This window comes from Ursus arctos, unplaced genomic scaffold (genome assembly GCF_023065955.2).
Source record: "Ursus arctos isolate Adak ecotype North America unplaced genomic scaffold, UrsArc2.0 scaffold_6, whole genome shotgun sequence".
NCBI lineage: Eukaryota > Metazoa > Chordata > Mammalia > Carnivora > Ursidae > Ursus > Ursus arctos.
In genome coordinates, this window is record NW_026623078.1 from 84,008,054 (window position 1) to 84,028,349 (window position 20,296).

The following is a 20,296-nucleotide window of genomic DNA, read 5'->3' on the forward strand; positions in this document are numbered from 1 at the left end:
CCACTCTCCCCGAGGCACCTCCTGTCCCCAGGACACTGGAGAAAAAGCCCAGCCCTCTGCCGTGGCCCCCCAGGTCCCTCTTCTCCCAGACCTCTCACATCCAGCCTCATTTTCTACACTCCAACATCACTTCCTGTGGCTGCCCTTCTTGTTCTGCCTGACTGGAAAGCTCCTCCCCCAGAAATCTGCACTGAGATTCTTGTCCAAACCATCCTGTCTAAAACAGTGCCCAGCCGCCTGCCCCGCACCCCAGCTCCCTGCTGTTCTGTACAACCCTCACCACAAGCTCCATGCACAGAACTGTCCACGACAGGCGTCTCAGGTTATTACAATGTCATTATTCTACATATTTTAGGACACATTACAATATACCCATAAGGTACACTGTCATTTCCATCATTGCTATTTTCCGTCACTGAAATGCGAGTTTCAAGACAGTAGGTACCTTGGTGTCTTGTTTGCCAAAAAGTTGCCCTTACAACAGTACCAAATTCATAGCAGGTGCTAAATAATTACTTGCAGAGTTAATGAATGCTATTAAAACCGTTCTTTTGAATGTACATGCCATTTACAAGTCAGCTGTGGCATATTTTAAAAATATCTTCAATTGTATTAATTTTAGATTTCACACTAACTGCACACCATACGGTTCCAGAATATTAAATATTTTCAAACAAGAGAAATATAAATAGCAAAATGACTATAACGCAGATGTGGGTCCCGGTCTTAACCTGCAGAGGAGACGTGGCTCACGCAGGATTCCAGGTGGTAATGGTGTCTGGTCCCTGCAGGACAGTCCCTGCTGGCACAGAACAGAACAGAAGCACAGACTATCTGTCCGCTAAATGTACGAGCCTTCTTAGGATTGCTAGCCATACGTCACGCTAATATGTAACTACTTTGCTTTGAATGACTTATAGGCTTTGTTTTCCTTAACTGGATGGTAAACTTCTTCAGGACCAGGACCACAAATTCTACCTCCATCTAAACACAGGGCCAACTGGTATACTCTGGAAATGACACAAAATGTCCTTTTTAACAGGAATTCTGAATAACAACAATAGAAACTTCTGTAAGACCACAAAACCATCATCAATCTTGTGAATTCATACTCAAATATTGCACGTGGTGCTTTAAGCCAGACATGCAAAAAAAAGTACTGCTCCCTAAAACTGCTAGTTTCAAACGGATGCTGGACCTCTGGTTCTGCAGGCAGCACGTGCATAAAGCACCACACGCGAACAGAACCAGGGGCTCGTCAGCAGTACAGGGAGCAGCACCTGTGGCTGCCGGCCTCCAAACTGGACAGCAGAAGCCTGGGGAATGCTGAGCTGTCAGAGGGGCTGGTCACAGAGACTGGAATGTTGGAGAAGTCAGTTCGAAGTAAGCGAGACCAGAACCTGAGCAAAGCTGTTTTTTGTTTTTTGCCTAAAAACCTTTAAACAGAGGCAGATTCAAACGTACCTGGGTTATTGCTCAAGGTATGACTTTTAAAAACCTTTAAAATACAAGCAATATTTAGGGGAGAGAGAAGTCTTTTCAATGTTCAATGAAAATGCCACACTGGTATCCACTATACCTCCATAAAAGATATGATGAGACTCTGAATTATTAACAACTAGTAGACATTTAAAAGACACTAACAAATAAATCCAGAGAAGGGCTACTCTGGGATTAATTTAGAGAAGAAGAGATTTAAAGGCTGGTTTTTAAGGCGAGGATAATAATGAAAGAACATGCACGTGATCGGCAGGTGCTCAGATAGTAAGAAAGAAGCCCGACCACCTCGCCAATGAAGACAACAGTGCGCGTGAACGAGCCTTTAGACAGACTCTGTGTACACCGACTCTTAGAATGAGAGGTCCCCATGCATGGCCCACACGACCCCCTCCTCTCTTTCCGTGGTCCTCCCCCTGCACACTATGCAGCCACACCGGCCTCCTGTGGACTGCTCCCCTCTTGCTTCAGGGCTCTGCTCCGGGTCACCTATCAGAAGGCATTCTTCGACCATCTTACAGGGAGAGCATCCCGACCTTCCCTTGCCTGTACTTTTTTTGCAAAGCATTTCTTTCACACTCGACATTCAGTGTATTTGTTTTTGTCTGTCCCTTTCTGTCTCAGAGAGATTTTAAATTTCGTGAGGGCAGAAATTGTGCTTGTTTTGTTTGTTCTTTTTTTTTTAATGATAATATTTTTTATTATATTATGTTAGTCACCATACAGTACATCCGTTCCATGATTCATTAGTTGCGTATAACACCCAGTGCACCATGCAATACGTGCCCTCCTTACTACCCATCACCAGCTGCTTTGTTCGTTCTTGTGTCCCCGCCACTTTGCTGTCACATGGTAGGTGACTGAGAAACTGCTGCTGAAATCATTACTTAAGTCTCCAGTGGCAGGTTCCTGGCCATGACATGTGTGCTGAGCTGCACTCTGACCGATTATTAAAAATCCTTGATGAAATGTTACTTGATCTTACAGAACACTAAAGAACATAATCCGGAAAAAGGACTTAACAGGAAGCCCGGGAAATGAATAGATTCCTTTGCACTATAAAATTAGACACCCACATTAAAAACAAAATAAACATTCACGTACAACATATATGAGGAAGATACTCAACAAAAAAGTGTGAACCCTGGTATTTTTCTGGGGGCTGGGACTCATTCAACAAATAATTAATAAACACTAGACGATGGGTATTAAAAAAATTGTTCTCTTGTATTTTCACAACTAAAATGGATTCGTTATTTTAAAAATGCATGGAATAAAGCCCACTAACCCTGCCATTACCTGTGTGGCCCTGGCAAGTCACCGTAAGGTAGGAACTTCAGAACACTTGCCTATCGAGAGTTCTAGAGACTGCAGGGAGCCCCGAGACCACCGAGTTCAACTGCAAGAGTTCCGAGCCAAGAAGCTGAACCTCACTCACACCTCAGCTGGGTGCAGCCAAGTCTAAAATTCAGTAAGGCTTCGAGTAACCTTAGACCCAGGGCTTTTTCTACCACATTTTGCCTCAAAGAACAGAGTTAAGAGAATTAGGAGGATAACACAGAGTTAAAAAAACAACTAAAGAGGAGTTAACAGCTAGAAATATATAATAAATGATAGAACTGTATATAAGCACAAAGGTAAAGGCTTTCAAAACTCAAGTTTTAAAAAAATGGAACCACTATTTGTTTAGTGACATGGGGGCAATTCTCTGTTATTCCTGACAGAAACAATAAAAACACCTTTTAGCTCTTTGGTTACAAAAGTAATGATCACTATGTCACTAGTGCATGTGTAAAGGATATGAAAAAGTGATAGATATGGAATTACTGGGGAAAAATGCCATTTGCAGTTTCTAAAGCAGGGGTCACACACAAGGTCAAGCATCTGTGTTACTACACACCTTCCTTAAGATGGAGTTACGTCCGGATAAACCTACCCTCTGTTGAAAGCACGTGTGATACATCTAACCCCCAAACACCACAGCCGGGCCGCGCCCACCCTGCACGTGCTCACAAGTGGGCAGGACCACTCCACACAAAGCGTATTTTATAGTGCAGTGTTGACAGTTCATGCAATTTATTGGATCCTCTACTGAAGTGACAGACAGAACGGCTGTGTGGGCGCAGAATGGCTGTGAGTGTCGGTGATGGGCCCGCGCGACTGTGGCCGCCACCCTGCGTGAGCACAGGGGCTGTGCACAGCCCCAGCCTGCAACAGGATTCAAGTTCAAAACTCCAAGGACGGTTCCTACTGCATGCAGGTCGCCTTTGCACCATCATCAAGTCGAAAACCTGTAAGCTGAACCATCCTTAAGTACAACCATCGTAAGCTGGGGACAGTCTGCACACCCTTATTAGCACCATGTGTATACACCTGTTATTATTCTAGTTAAATAGGTTTCTTGAGCAAGTACATACTATTATTGTATCTCTTTTTTAAAGTAGGCTCCACACTAGGTGTGGAGCCCAATGTGGGGCTGGAACTCACAACCCTGAGATCAAGACCTGAGCTGAAATCAAGCTGGACATTCAACCAACTGAGCCACCCAGGTGCTCCTGTACTATTACTTAAAATGCTGCTTTAAAGTTACTGATCTAATAAAAACACATAGGATAAGCAGTGTTGGTAGCGATGCAGAGAAATGGGCACTCTTACACACTGCTGCTCAGAATGGAAATGGACAGCTTTCTCGGAGACAGTTTACCTCTTAGTCAAAGAGCGGAACAGTTACCACGTGACCCACCAATTCCACTCCCGACATCTACTCAAGAGAGCTGCGAACTACACACACAAACCAGTATAGGAGTGTTCACAGAGGCATTATTCGTAACAGCTAAGACCTGGTAACAATGACCTGGTAACCTAATGACCATCAACGGAAAAACGGACAAACAAAAAGTGGCCTATCCACACAATCGGACGTTATTTAGCAATGAAAAGAAATGAAGTGCTGGTAAACGCTACAACGTGGATGACCCCTGGACAGAGGCCAGCTGGAAGAACCCATCACGAAAGGCCACATAGCATATGAGTCCATTGACACAAAACATCCAGGACAAGCTAATCTACAGAATCAGGGTGGAGAGCGGGGGTGGAATGGGAGTGACTGCTAACGGATGCGGGGACTTCTTTCTGGGGCAAAGAAAATGTTCTAGAATGGACTGGGTGGTGGACTGTACAACTCTAGCAATACACTAAAAAAAACACTGAACTGTATGTTTTAAAAAAGTGAGTTTTATAGTATGTGATTCATACCTCACAAAAGCTATTATTAAAGAAATAATTTTAAAAATGTGTTGATCTCTTCTGGAGAGCAGTTTGGGGCAAATTAATGTTCTCTTTTTGAGGACACAGGTAAGTGGGAATACCGGCCACCTGCTGTTGACACTGGTCATCTATTGTCGATTCTGTGCAATGGAATGATCACTGTGGGATCTGGTACTGAGGAGAGAGGCTGAGAGATTACCATGAATAAAAGACAGACCCAGCCCTCTTAGAGCTTAGCGAGCCATTTTTCTGCTTCCGAATAGAGCAAGTAGGCTGACATATGACGAGCTTTATAAAAGACAAGTGCAAAGAGCTGAGGACTCATGAAGACAGACAAGAGGCCACAGTCAGAAGCAGTGCAGACTTCTGGTCGCCGCAGGGGACTTACCGGGCTCATATAGACGCCTTGATGGACGTCTCCAAACTGGCCTTCCCCGATGCACCGTCCAAGCTCGATCCTTTCTCTCTGAATCTCATAATCCCTGGCTGCAAAACACGATCCACGTAAGTACAATATTCCAAATGTCGAAATTACACTTGACGCATTTCGTTTCATTATCATCCATGAGTACAAATCGCACTGGTGGCACATCATTGTATGAAAATGCTTTAAACAGAGTGGAATGCTCTTAAACGGCATTTTAAAAGGAATTACATAAACTGTTATAGCATCGCGTGAACTACCAAAACCATGTGAGTTCTATTATTTTTCATATTTTTTAATGTCGATTTAGTTTATATCTGTCTGATAGTTTTCTAAATAGTTTCTCCAAGTAGTAAATTATATGTTTAAGTAATCAGTGCTATTAGTTTAGGTATTAATGTATGAAAGGCTAAAAAACACAGTTATTTAAAGCAATTATTTAACAAATCACTGAAGTTTGAAAATATGGAGGCAACAGAAAAACTGTGTCACGAGAAACTGTTTTAAAAGTTTAAGAGTTTTCCACTTTCTTATGATCCTATCTATATTATTCACAGAGCTAAAAGAGTTTAAAGAGGTTGCTTCTAAAAACTAATTTCAAAATCAGGTGACTTGGAATCAAGGCTAAACATATCACATCATATTCATGAGTATTTTATATTTCTGAGAGCATTTGCCTCAAATTAATGTATTAAGTTACTATGATTTTATGCAAAACCAATTATTGAGTAGGCTGCTGAGGCACACGGAAGTAAAAGACCCACTAGAAACCTCGTCAGTTGATTCTAATCCAATTAACCGCTTAGTATTTTGATTTCCTCTGGCCAGGAAACCTGTCTGCACGACCTACACTGTGTGCATTCCATCAGTGTAGCCGCCAATGGAATAAAACGATAGCCAAATATTTCAAAAGTCTCTCCCTGGTTTATCAAATTATAAACCGTACAGAAATAACCAACCCGAATTTTAGATGGTTCTTTTCCTCTTTAAAATCACTTTAGCTAGTAGTTCCATTGGTTTAACAGCATGAATAAACCAATGGAAAGTAGTTTAAAGATAAAAGTTAACTGAAAACTGAAACATCCCACATCATTCCACAGGTTGCAATTGCAAGCAAATGCAGTTATTTCAAAGGAATCCTGTTACCTTCATCTATTCCATAGCTTTCTGTATTGCAATTAAGGGAGAAAAAAATTGAAGACCTTGCTTAGAAATAACTAATGGCAATTAGGTTAACAACAACAAACCCCGAGAGTACATTTCAACATAACTTTGCTAAATATTTAAACCACAAACATCAGTTAAAAAAACAAAAGAGGACTAGACAGAGGCGAACTGTGAATGTTTTCAAATCACCCCACTGTGACGTCAACAACGCTTTTCAATCTCCATCTCGTCAATTCCTGCATGAGAACTCATGCGTGTGGGGGCCGGACCTTTACTACTCAACACTGAATAGTAAGCACACAAACACAAACTTGGATAGTCTGCAGGGATGTACAAATGACTAAACAGCTAACCTAAATTTAAACATTTTCCATGTGGCTACTGCAGTCAAAATGTCCACGTTTCAGCTCCTCCTGTTTCGAATCACTGTCTGATATCGGATGAGCTCCTACAAGGGGTTGCAGGTGCACCCAGGATAATGCAGGCCTGATGCTGGTAATGCCTCTTCAACGTGTACAGTTAGTCTAAATGAGACACCTTCTAAGATAGTTACACAACAGGGTAAATAAAGAGCCTGAAACATTTATTTTACAAATATGTATGGCTTTACTGAAATCCGGACATCAGCTGTTGAATTATTAAGGCCTCTGAGGCTGTAAGGTAGACTCATAGTTGGGCCTCTTTAAGAGGTGGGTTTAAAACATTTTTTTTAAATTAAAAAGAAAAATTTTTCTTTTTTAAGTAAACTCTTTGCCACATGTGGGGCTTGAACTCGCGACTCCAAGATCAAAAGTCACATGCTCTACTGACTGAATCAGACAGGCGCCCCTAAAACATTTTTTTTAAATGTGAATGAAATTTCAAGTGTGTCTGGGACTATATCCTCCAACACGAGATCTGGGGCTCCCTGGTTCTCTTCAGTCAAGCAGCAGCAGCACACAGCAGAGAGAACAGAATGAGGGTGTTTCTAGGTGGCAGGAAGGGCATAACTGAAGGCTCTCTCTCTCCACACCTCCCACTCCGAGCTGCAGGACTGGATGCACTGGAGGCAGGAAACTCTTTGTAACTGGTTAGTGAAGGGCAGTGAAGAACAAAATTTCAAAGGGGAAATGCAATTAATTGAGTATGAGTATTCAAAGAAGTGAACAGACACGTGTATATATATTTAACTTTAAATAATACAATCATCTATGGAGAGACTATTCTGTCATCAATAAAGGTTGTATTACCAAAGAGCCAGGAAACAAGATTATGAAAAACCTATAACTAAGCAGACGTACTATAGACATTTGAACTTTAGATTTCTGACGTTAAGCTTAACCAAATATGAAATAGAATTATAAAGGCTGAAGAGAATATTTCTGTCGTGCACTCAATGAGCTATTAAAGACAGTTCTAAAAAAAACAATAGCTAAAACTTTTAAATGTGAGATATTTAAAGTCAAATACTGTCAAATCTGAACAAGAACAAAATCAGAAGCCTCCTTACTTGAGGGCATGGTGTAGGTATCTTCTTCGTCTATAATCTCAGCATAATCATCTGTTTCTGTAGGAAAGGAAGCAGATATGTTGGAAGAGGTTAAGTGTTAGACCTCCTGGCCTTCAATAGAATTAGAAAAGGCAAAATGAGCTGCCTAAATCCCCTACTATGCCGAGATAGTCTTAAAACACTATTACTCAATTTTTGCTCACACATGAGTCATTTATGGAAATGAAAGTGACATCATGGTGCACTGTTACAACACACAGACTTGTTTCCCAGGGAGCACACAGAGCTGCCACAGAGGGCCCTTGTGAAGAACGGAAAGACGTGGAGCGACTAGGTCCAGGACTCAAAGCCCCCCATCCGTATCGACCGCACCAAATACATGTTTAAACCCACACTGCTGTCTCCTGGGGTGTCTCCAAATAAGACCAGTATCTCACAGACTGAGCATCTGACATTATTCATAACTAGACTCTAGAGCAAATCTGAATGCCGGCCTCTTGGAAAACAAAAGTAAGGGCCTGACTGGTGAGGAGATTAACTGGGTAATGCATTTCCTTTGCTCCGAGTGGAAGCAGCCCAGGAATTTCTCTCCTGTCACTCTGCACTCAGATGTCTGAGAGTACACGTTAATGTCAAAAGGGTAAAAGATCTAACAGAAAGAATGAAATAAGAAACGGCGTATTAAAATGAGTTCTTTTTTGAGGTGATGTCAAGGACTTGCAGTGTGTCCACTACTCCTTTCAGTAATACAGTGACTTAGAAATCCACCTCCATATCAATGGGGGAAAGCTCATTTGAAGAACACAACCCACACTTGGACAACAATTACGCTGACTTATGCCTTGCCTGTTTGTCTTTTTCCGTAAGGAGGAAACGCTTTAGCTGCTCCTGGCAGAAGGATTTAAGCTGCTGGGCCAGGAAAGGAGGGGCAGTACTTCCTGAATTATCTTTGAGGAGAGCTCTTCAGAGAGAAAATCTGCCCACACAACTACCTTTAACCCCAGAAAAACCAAAAGCTAAATGTTCTTCCTTTTGTGCTGCTCTTACTACTTTATTCAGGTATTAAAATTATAGAAAAGGGAGAATATATATAGTCTACATTCTTCAGGATATCAATCGTTCCACGTATTGCTATGGTAATGACTGAGTTCACACCTAAGAGCTCCTGGAAGAATTTAGTTCTTAATTAAAAGTGATTAAAGTAAAAAAAAAAAATTCGGCTGGCAGAATATAAAGTCAATAAATCAATTCTCCTTAAAGCATTTAGTAACTGTAAACTATTCCTAAATCCTACATGAAAGGTGGATAATCTCTATCGTTCTTACATGTTCTAAGGAACACTATTTACAGGATTAAAGAAAAACATTTAATCTACCCCAAGCTTACATTCTTTTATTTCTCTGTTTCTCCCTCTTATCCTATTCTCTGTGAACTGGCATATTCTGGCCTACAGCTTTGCTTTTGTGTAGGCTGGCTTACCAGAGGACAGTAGGAAATGATATTTGGGGACAGAAGGGAACTACTAAGGCACTTTAAGAAAAAGGACCAAGCAGGGGAGGAACGTACACGAGTGGCTGAGACAAGAGAAGCAACACATCACACACATGGCATCTACTACTGCTCTTCTCTTTTTCTTTTGTGATGGATGCCCTCCCCTCAGGAAGCTAACTAAGGCAGAATTTCCACAAGCCACAGATGCCACCCTCACTGCCTTCTTTCCTACAAAGCACACACGTGTAGATGACAAACAGTGGGTGAGCCTGGGGTGGCAGGACCCTGGCCGTGACAGCTGCCAGACCCCCGGCTCCTGCATGCTGCCCCCGCTGCCCTGGCTCTTGCTTCTACTGATGAGACAGCATGGATCGGTCGACAGCACGTGGCTGTGGGGGTCAGTGCCTGCCTGACGGAGGAGGGCACGAGCTACCAGTGCTGTCAGAGCAGCCCCTCCCCCAGGACTTACCAGGTGCTGGTGCGCATGCTGGTCAGCCAACTCTGGTTTCAGTCGAAGTGTCACCCAGCCAGAGACCTCGCCTCCAAATGGCCTGTCCTCCACCCCCATCACTCTTAATCATGCTGCCCGGTTTACTTTCCTCAGTACCCACCACTATCAGCCAGCCAGCTGTCCACTGTCTGCCGGCTGCAGATGGAGAGCCCAGGGGAGCAGAGCTCTTCTCCGTATCCAGCACGGTGCCTGGCACAGAGAAGGGGCGAGATCCACACTGGCTGACAGATGACCTCACCACAACCACGTGCTGAGGGGACCACAGCTGAGGCAGAGACACGATGCGGCCTGTGCAGGGCCGGGCAGCGCGGGTGGGGCGGAGCTGCGGTGCATGGGACAGGCACAGCCCCTGCGTTTGGAAGCAGCCTGCGCCCTCCTGCGAGGTCACCTCGTCTGTCTGTGCTGCAGCTGTGCCCTCACATGGACAATGGGAACACATATCCACCTTGCAGGGTTGTTATGAGGATTAAAGGAGATACATACAGAGCTGAGGTGTGGACCTGCACATAACAGATGATCACAAAATCGTAACTCCTGCTGGTTTTGCTTCTTCTGAGGGCTCTATGGGAGCAACCTGGCAGCGGAGGGGTTCCTGCCTGCTGAGCCTCTCGGTAGGCCCTCTTGTGTGACCGTAATGGCTTCTGGGACTGCCTCTTGAAATACCTCCCTTGAAATACCAACCTCTGAAACAATTCTGAAGCTGTAAATATAAAATGGCTAATAGATCTCAGGCTAGCATACAAAACTGATTTGGGAAAAATCAAGTTGCAGATGCTTTAATTAATCCACACAATCACAAGAAAGAAAGAGCCTGTAATGTTTCCCTCTCAATGCTATGGAATTCTCTATAAAATCTTCGGGGATATCACAGCTGTCTGGGAATTACTCAGGACGACATCTGGGGTGCGGGTGTGTGTCCTGTGGTGCAACAGTACTGGAGAAGTTTTACTGCAGTTACCAGTGCCCGTGTCCTCCGGGAGCAGAGCCACTGCTGTTGAAGGGACAGAGACCTACGAGTGTCACTGTAACGTACAGGGGCTCTCAAGTTGCAATACTTAGCATATTTCTCCAAGAATTCTTGATATTGATTTGGTTCTGTTTTTCTTTCCTGGTTTTTAGGATTATAGGATTTTATGATACTGACAGGAGAGGTATTTTTACACACTTAAGGGCCCTTGAAAAACTGGAGCCCAGCCTGAAATTGCCTGCTCCCCTCCCCCCCACCCCCCGCAATATTGGCATGATACAAGGAAAAGAGACATAAAAAAAGGAAACAGGTTCCAGATCTGGGCACAAACAAGGGAAGGCAGATCCGCTTACGGATGATGGCAGCAGCATTACTGAGAACGCACCATATTGCAGACGCTGCTAGAAACTGTGAACACTTATCCGATGAAGCGGTACTGTCATCATCATCCCGCTTTGCAGACAGGAAACGCAGGCTCTCAGGGCACACGTGAGCTCCTCAAGGTCCCAGTGCCAATCAGTGGTGGGCTGGTATTCAGAGCAGCACTCAGGCACAGAGCCGCATCCCGTATTATCCTCCACAATGTTTATAGAGACTCTTATTTGTCTTTTAAAGATTTTTTCTTTTAAGTCATCTCTACACCTAATGTGGAACTTGAACTCAAAACCCTGAAACCCAGAGTCCCACGCTCCACTGACTGAGCCAGCCTGGTGCCCCTGGGGACTTTTATTTGTGAGACCAGATACCTTATGCTATGAAACTCTGGAATATTCCTCTAGGGATATTTTGGGGGACTCCCCCCCCCCCGACATGGGCACAGTTCTGCTCCAGGGATGTTCACAAGATGAGGGCCTGTGTGTTTGGGAGACCGTTTTAGGGTACCTGGTCCATGAACTCAACACTTCAAAATAAACATTTTTAAAAAAGGAGACTCCTAAAATCTTGTATAACATTATAATTTGAAAGGTTGGGTATCACAATATGTGGTAAAATCAAAATGAGAGGAAGACGTGTAAAAAGGACAGAAACTGAGAGTTCAGAAATTAGGAGAGAAAAGAGCCAAGTTCTTGTCTTCAAGCAAGGTAAATAGGCCGAGTCGCGTGGCTACAGAGATGCAGACACAGCGGCCCGGGTGTCCGAGTCTCCTGCTCTGTCACCCAGCCTGACGCTGCTGGGGTCTGGGGAGCACGTGCCGGGGCAACTGTACCAAAGCCTTCAGGCCCACACGCTTCTCAAGTGCTGACCATCTGCTCAACCTCCCACAGAAGAGGGGGTCAATGGTGTGGTTCTGTTGCACCATCTCTATGCGCCTGGCAGAAAATGGGGCCCCCTCTCCCCTGGTGGTGCTTGGGCCCTGGCCTGGACACCTTATGCTGAAAACCCGTTCCCTTGGCTGTCTTCCCTGCTGCCCTCAGGGAGTCGGCATCAGGCACTGATCCCATAGCAACGTCTCTGCAGTGACCAGACTCCTTGGGCAATTCCGTGGGACTCCCCTCCCACCTGGTAATTGTGCTGCCGGCCCAGAGGCCCTGGCAAGCAGGGAAAGAGCCCTTTTCTGGGGAGACAGGAAGGGCCCCGCTGCGCTCTTTCACATCAACTGCTTTATGACCCAGACCAGGGTTGGCAGCTCTTTTCTGTCACAGCTTAGATAGCGGGTCTTTCACACTCTGCTGGTCACCATCTCTGCAGCACCTGTCCAACCGTGAGCAGCCCTCCGTACACCAGTGGGTGTGACCGTGCTCCAATACAGTCCTACCTATGGACACTGACATGTGAATTTCTGGGAGTTTTGATGCCACAAATACTATTCTTCTTTTGATTTTTTCCCAATCATTAAAAGAAGTAATACTCATTCTATGCTCCCAGGGCAATACAAACACAAGAGGCGGGGGTGGTATTTTGGCCCTGGGCCTCAGTTTGTGGACCCCTGACCCAGACCAAGTGACTAGCGCCTTAAGGCCCAGCTCATTCATTGTAAAATGGGAACAGAAGTACTTGCCCCATCTGAGTGCCATAACTGGGAAAGCCAAACGTGGGAAAAATGGTTTCATTACATAGACAATGTGGGAATAACCTCATGTTCATAAACATTTGTTCAAATTATCATGCTTTCACAGTAATCCTCACAACAACCACTGAGACCTTTTATGGATGAAGACACACGAGATGAAGCAATTTGCTCAGGAGCGGTCAGCTAGGCTGCTGGCGACATGGCGGAGCAGTGGGGGGAGCATGAGGCTGGAGTCTCCCTCCTGAGCACGCGTCCTGCAGCGGCCTTGGACTCGGGAGGCTCTCCACCCTGGGTTCCTGAGTCCCCTCTCGGGCTCCGCAGAGAGGACATGGCCCGGAGTCACACGCCTGCGCACAGGTGGCTCCGGGCCAGCAGCGGCCGCTAACTAACTGGTAACTACCACGGACTGGACATGCACGCTGTCAGTCCCACGGAACAGACGCACTTTCTCAGTCATGTGCAGTTAAGATCTTTCACTACTGGGGTTATCAAGCCTATCATGAAAACGACATAGGGGAAATCTTCAGTAGAGGCATTCTCTCCTTTAATCATGAGGAAAAATGCAACCCCCCCCATCTGAGTTTAGTGTAAAGAGCATAGAGTTTCATGCAGGCAGCACATGACGTGGGGAACACAAAACAGAATACATGACTTCCAAATTTCTCGTTTCTTAAGTGCTACCCTCAACCACTTGAAGAATCGTCCTTATCACTGTTGATGATATTTCTCTAACTAGTTTATGTGATTCTTAAAAATCACTTTTTGTTCCTTCCTTTCTACTATCCACTCCCAAACTAAGAATTATTATATATATATATATAAAAATAATTATGATATATATATATATATATATATATATATATATATATAGACACACACACACACACACACACCCCACACTTGGGAAATCCTCTATGGATTTCTATCATTTACAGCTTTCAAGTGTGACTAATCTTGTTGACTAGTACTGTTCTTGACAACTGTCTAGAAATCTGAAGTTTTAATCATGAAATCGAGAAAATTTACTATGTGTACATACAACTCAAATTTACCACTGAGACGTGACAGAGAAACTGGCAAAGCCCTAAACAATTTTTAAGAGATCATTTGTTCACATCATCATTTTTTCATACTTGTCTTGCTGGATCAAAACCACATTTTGCCTTTCATTAAATACTGAACGATATTTATGAATAAGTAATTCTCATATTAGTAACACAAATGTGAAAATAAATATTACCGTCCCCACTAATTTCATCTGTAGATCCAGGTAGCATGCAAAGAAAGGGAGGGTGGGGAAGGAAGGAGGGCGGGGAGGGGAGAGAGGGAGACACACTATTAAAAAGACAAGTAAGTCAAAGCACAAGGAAAACAAAAAATCACCCCCCCCCAGGCCTAATTCAAAAATGAAAGAGCGATTGCAGTAGTGAGTGTGTCTACTTGGTGTAAGGGCATTCTGCCGAGTTTCCAGCTGTCCACACGTCATACAAAGTTCCACGGCAGTTCTGTAAGGCTGGTCTCTACCATACTGAGCAAAATTAATCTGATAGGCTCTCACAGTTAAATGCTAACAATAGCCTGTGCTCCCTCAAAGGGAATTTGCATCCTGTCAGATTAAAATGAAGATCAGCAGTCATCATTGTGTCTGGGGAAGGCGAGCCTCCCCAGGGAGCCGTGGCCTCCTATTACACGGAGCCCCAGGCCAGGCCCAGCACATAAGCTGTACAGCAAGTCAAGTTTCCATTTAAATTTATGCAGTGTTTGGAGAAATTCCTGTTCTGATTATTACAAATAATCTTTGCTTTCCAGAAAATGATCCACGCGGCCTGGCTGCCTCCGCTCTGCAGCATCCCCAAGTACCTGCCAGCAAAGCAGGAAAAGCAGACTGGGGCTCACTCCGACCACCCTTCACACGGCTGCATGCTACTTCAGGAAACCCACAGTGTAAACGAGGCACCTGCTGGCCCCACACATGAAACCAGGAAGCCACGCCTCGCCCTGTCATGCATTTAAAAACCAGCACACAGGCAAACAAAAAGTCTTCTCTTGGAGAGCAGCCCCGAGACGGTCAACGTGAACCGTCGCCCCGTACGGCTGCTGAGCAGCAGACAGCACGTACGCTGACACCCAGTCAGGCACACTCTGCTCAGGACGATCTACAAGCGTCCGGTCAGGCCCGCTGCCGGGGCGCGGCGGTTAGTGAGAGCTGGCGTGAGCGAGTGCAGTACCCGTAGGAGAAGGCTCATGGGAACAGAAGACCAAAGGGAGAAAGCGCCTAGCTTTCTTAACTTTATGTTGGCAGGGACTGACTCCTTTATAAAGAGGCAAGAGGAAGAAAGAGAAAAATAGAAACACATTATTTCATACAAAAATACAAAAGAAAACTTATGTTACATTTTAAGGCAGCTCTATAAAAGCAAATTCAAAATTGAGATGCTTTTATTGGACTACTGGCACACCTTATTTCTTACTCTGATTGACCTGAGTTTTAAAAAACATACTAATATTTTAAAATACAAATTCCTCTTTTAGCAAAGATTAGAACTAGTTATAGAAACTTTTAGCCAGACACACCAGTCTCCCAGCTCTGCAGAGCCAGCCAAGTGAAGATATTACAGATATTTTTACAAATAACAAAACTGAAACAAAATGAAACAGGACAAAAAACAAAGACCAACAAATAATTCGAGAATCCTGTGGACATTCAACCATAAAGAAAAAATTGCCAGAAACTAGCAGATCCTGATTTGTGAGTTTTATGAGCAATTTTCCCCAAATCATCAACAAAGACAGACTCACAGACCTTAAGTGTACACCCTAAATAAATGACTTTAACATAAAAACTAGTGAGGACGATGTCTGAATAGCCGGGCTGCAAAGCCCCCTACCCCCTGGCATCATCTGCTCACTCACTGCCTCACTCAGGCACTGTAAACTGTGACAGTCGTCTGTGCCCTGGACGCTGGCTGCACCCCAGCCCGCCAGGACAGCAGCACAGAGAAGTGACAGTCACAGTGTGGAACGGGAACAGCGGGCATCTGTCCAGGTGAAGTCAAAGCAGGGGACGTATAGCTCCTGAAGACGCAGCGGTGAGAACACGGGACAGAAAAGACACAGGAGACACACAACATTTAATTGCATCCCATGGGCTCCCCTCGAGAAAGGACTTCAGGAGCGGCCCAGGGAGAGCAGGGCCGGGATCAACTGACGGCAGGGACTTACAGACGGCAACAACGTGTTAGGAACAGAAGCGAGAGGAACGGAAACATACAACGTATTGATACTTGGGATGCCGTGCTGTGATCCCGACCCCGTTACTGAGTGCTTCACCTTCCACTGCCGTCAGCAGGGTGCAGCTCCCTGTGCTTGTCAGTTAGGAACAGGGGCCTGGCGCGAAGCCTGAATGCACGCTGTCAGGCTGGATGGAGCCCCAACCTGGGGCTGAGGAGGAGGGCAGGGGCTCCATGCGAGGTGACGGTTAGGCAGGGACCGGGACGGCACGGAAGGTGACAGCATTGTGTCAGGACTCCGTTTTCTGATTTCAATAACTATACTGTGACTGTGTAAGAGGACGTCTCTGGTCTTAGGAAATACACATCGGAACATTTGTAAGTAAAGGGGCACACCATGCCCGCAAGTGCTTTCAAATGGCTCCAGGGACAAAAACTGAGCGAAGATAAGTGGGCCAAAATAGAAACAGCGACTCTGAGTAAAGAGGAGAGACTTCATTTTACTGTTCTTAAACTCATTCTCTAGGTGTGGAATTATGGAAACATAAAAAATACAAAGAACACATATTTGAAATGAGATGCTGGCTCCCCTACTCATTCTTTGACCTTGGAAAAGTTACCAAACTTGTTTTATTTGTAAAATGAGAAGCAACAGAGGCTTCCTTCACAGAGAGCTGTGGAGAGGGTCCCATGGGGTTCCCTAGGCACCTGGCACGGAGCAGCCATCGAGTAAGTGCAAGCTAGTCCCATTTCTCTACTGCTTATTTTATTTCTAAACTGACCTGAGTACTCTTTATATTGACTTAAAAAGCAAACAGTTCTTTAAAAATATAACTTTCCTTCAGTAATATCAAGATTATCCCATTTAAATAAAAACGCTCTTAGGACTCTTCCCGTTTATTTAGGGGCGTTATTTTATTCAGGATAATTACGTTTGTTGAACACCTACCATGAGCGGGGCACACTGTGCAGATGCTGGGTTTAACAGCAGGGAGACCGGCCCCTGACTCCTACCTTATTCAGCTCATGCTCTAGTAGGGGCAAAAACAACAAACAAGAAGGTAGATTACCTGGTGTGTCAATACCAAGTGCCACAGAGGAAAACAGAGCTGAAGTGGGCAGGGAATATTTTCCACTGCGGCTGCAACTTCAAATACGGAAGGAGTCACTTGCAAAAAGCCTTCGAGGGGCCGAGGGAGAGGGCGGTACAAACAACTGGGCAGACACACCGCAGCTGAGCAGGCCCAGCTCTGCAGAGGTGAGCCTGGGCCACTTGCCCAGGAGCAGGGCGTCAGGCAGGGTGAAGGAAGAGTGAGGGGGGGAGGGGGAATGCTGCCAGTGATGGCGCACACCTGGGAGCCCACGTCAGGGCTCTGGCAGATACTCTGAATGACGTGGGGCAGATGCACATGAGAAAGATGTGACGTGATTGGCCTTAGCTTTTAAAGGTTTCCTGGGGGGCTGTTAAAGGGTGCGGGAGAACTGCCAGGCTACTGCAACAATCCAGGCACAGAGTCTGTGAAGCTGGACTGAATATATTGAGAGGACTGAGCCCGTTAGGATGTGTCAATGGACTGAACAGAGAGGAAGAAGCAACGCAGCACCAGAACAGGCCCAAAGACCCTGGTCTGATCAGCCGAAGAAAGGAGCCACCACTTACTGAGAGGGGAGACTGAGAGATGCATGCTTGGTGGGGACACCAGGGGTTCACTTTCGAGCACAGTAAGATGCTCGTGAGTCCCCAGAGTGGACGAGCTGAAGAGGCAGTTGGCTGCAAGAGTTGAGTTCAGGGAAGCTTCTGGGATTAAGATGATAATTTGGGAGTCACCAGCATAATTAAGGCATGAAACACAGTAAGGTCCCCAAGGAGGTGACTGGTGGCAGGGAAGAGGCCCGAAGACTGAGACCGGGGGTCATCCACTGTGGAGAGTGGGGTGGCAGCAGCGAGGCACGCAGGCAGGAAGCCAGGAAGGGGCCATTTCCAGGAGCAGAGTGACGACGCAGGACTCTTGTGCAGAGTTCTGTTGTAGGGACACGAGAAGAGGACCAGAGCCCCACTCTGAGGGGCCAGGGGTTGGAAGAATCCTCCACCACGAACAAGGAGATCACCCGGAACTTGGAGGGGTGCCTGGGGGGTGGCAGTGAGCCAGGAATGCAGTCTTGTTCTGATACACGGGTTTCTGAGGGAGGACAGTCCGGAAGGGGTAACAAGAAGCCAAGGATACTAAGTTTACCTCCAGGCCGAGTGGGGCAATGGCTCTGACAGGAAGCCATGGCCCTGGCTATGAGGACGGAGGGACAGTGGCGCCCCCAGGGCAGGGGCCAGTGCTGGCTGGGGGGGGTGAGCAGAGGCTCAGAGGAGATGCTGTGGATTACACACAGGTGAAGGGCGGAGATGACACACGGTGCTTCTCAAGGAGCTGGCACACCTGGGGTCAGTCTGAGGGGATCCGCGCTTTCCTGCTCGTCTTTAGCTACACAAGCAAAGCAGCAGTGCCCGTGACCATACCTCTCAGGCACATTCCTTTGCTGGAACGGTACGGGGTCAGGGCTGACGACGTGCGTGGGGGAAACTGCCCTCGCCGTCATCCAACCTGGGTCAGTTGTGGGAGTCCCCCTGCCCCGGATAATGCCAAAGATCCATGAATTCATAATGATGCTCAAGAAAGGGGAGCACAGAAGACCAAGATCTGGCCAGGGAGGCAACTCATCATTCTAAAAACTGGAAAATAAAGGGAAAGAACAAGGCAGTTTTCTTGTCTTTCCAGGAGGAAGCATTTCTCAGGGTAAATGAACAGCTGATGAGGAAAAGCTGTCTTTAAAGTATAACAGCTAAATAAACGAAGACATGGCTGAAGTCACGTGTCGCCACTTTGCAGCCCCTGAGAGAATCCAGGCACGCAAGTCAATGGCTGCGAAGGCCATCAGGTGTGATGCTCACGGGAGCTTTATAACGGATGGTCACACACTAACCCAATCTACCGGTCGGTCTTCATGTCATGGAGAGAGACAGCCAGATGTGGTGTATTCCTGTAAAAGAATCACTGAGCCTGAATCTGATCAAACTTCCCTTGATCCTAACAAGCAGCGCATGGGAAATACAGGAATGCAGGGGCCCAAGAGGAGCACATTCAGCACAGTGTCATAGAGATGTCTCCAGCCAGACCCACAGCGCGGGGGACAACAGTGTAGGTGACACAATTTCTTCAACAGATTAAAGTGCTGCATTGCCCCTTATCAGTGGACATGATTAGGGGGAAGGTGGGCATACTCTCCATTCTGGAAACAGGTGCACAGGGCTAAGGTAACAGATGCATGTGCCCTGGTAAGTGTGGAAAAGTAAATACCCTGTTTAGTCTGCTGTTGCACTCACTGCTCCGCTGTTCACGTGGGCTTTTTCTCACTGGGAAGTGTCTCAGACTGCTCCCTACAGGGGGCCTCCACGTGTCTATAGCTTTTTGGGGGTCAAGTCCAACTCAAGGCTCAGCACTAGGAAGCCAGTTTAGCTCTGGAGACTACTTTACAATATACGACGTAGATATTTCAGTATCCATGTGACTCTAGGGTATTTTTCTCAATGCCTTTAGAAGCCAGAGAGGAGAGGCAGATGGTTCAGTAGCCCAAATCCCAGCAAAGGCAAAGGGAGTTCAAAGGACCTAATAATGGTGGTGGAGGGAAGCCAGCACGGTGGGATGCTCTGGCCATTCACGCATAGCACCTTCAGCCACTGACCATATCCAGGGAGACACAACTGCGAACCTCTCAGTGGCTACAAGTCTCTCCTGACATGAGACTAATTATAGAACCCTATTCGTGATCGTTGAAATCAGAAGAATTTCTAGTAAGCCAGGTACTAGGAACAAGTCAGTAAAACTTGTTTTACACTTCATGCACATAAAAATAATCAGCAGCATCAATTTGATTAAATTATGTCACAGAGCACTTAATTTACAAAAATTCACTTTGCATATACCAGGTGCTAATACTCTGAATTAGGGCACTTAAAAAAATTCCTAAAAGCTAGTGTTAAAATTAAGCTTTTAGCAATAGACAGAGACTACCCTATAAATCACAGCACTGTCAAACTGAAGCTAGCATGCAAACCGGACAAAAGAAACTCTTTCAAACCTGAGTATAGGGCAGGACTTTCGAATTTTAGCAGAAGACTGTCAAGAAATGAATCAGTACTAATTCTTGACAAATGGAGACATAAACTACAATGCAACCACACTCAGACTCTTC

At 45.6% G+C, this 20,296-nt stretch overlaps 1 protein-coding gene across 13 annotated transcripts in view; it reads right to left on the bottom strand.

Moving 5' to 3' along the window:
• PTK2 (protein tyrosine kinase 2) overlaps positions 1–20,296 on the bottom strand; it is a 262,938-nt gene that overhangs the window by 65,666 nt on the left and 176,976 nt on the right. For 10 of the 13 annotated variants that reach the window (XM_048212414.2, XM_057308018.1, XM_057308017.1 and 7 more), the window contains 3 exons: positions 7,845–7,901; positions 6,335–6,355; positions 5,153–5,250 (listed from right to left, as the gene is read on the bottom strand). In XM_048212414.2, coding sequence (XP_048068371.1) covers positions 5,153–5,250; positions 6,335–6,355; positions 7,845–7,901 — 176 coding nt within the window. Of the gene's footprint in view, positions 1–5,152; positions 5,251–6,334; positions 6,356–7,844; positions 7,902–14,064; positions 14,083–15,052; positions 15,137–20,296 lie in introns of all 13 variants that reach the window. The other 3 variants (XM_057308020.1, XM_057308019.1, XM_057308025.1) reach the window with 2 other exon arrangements.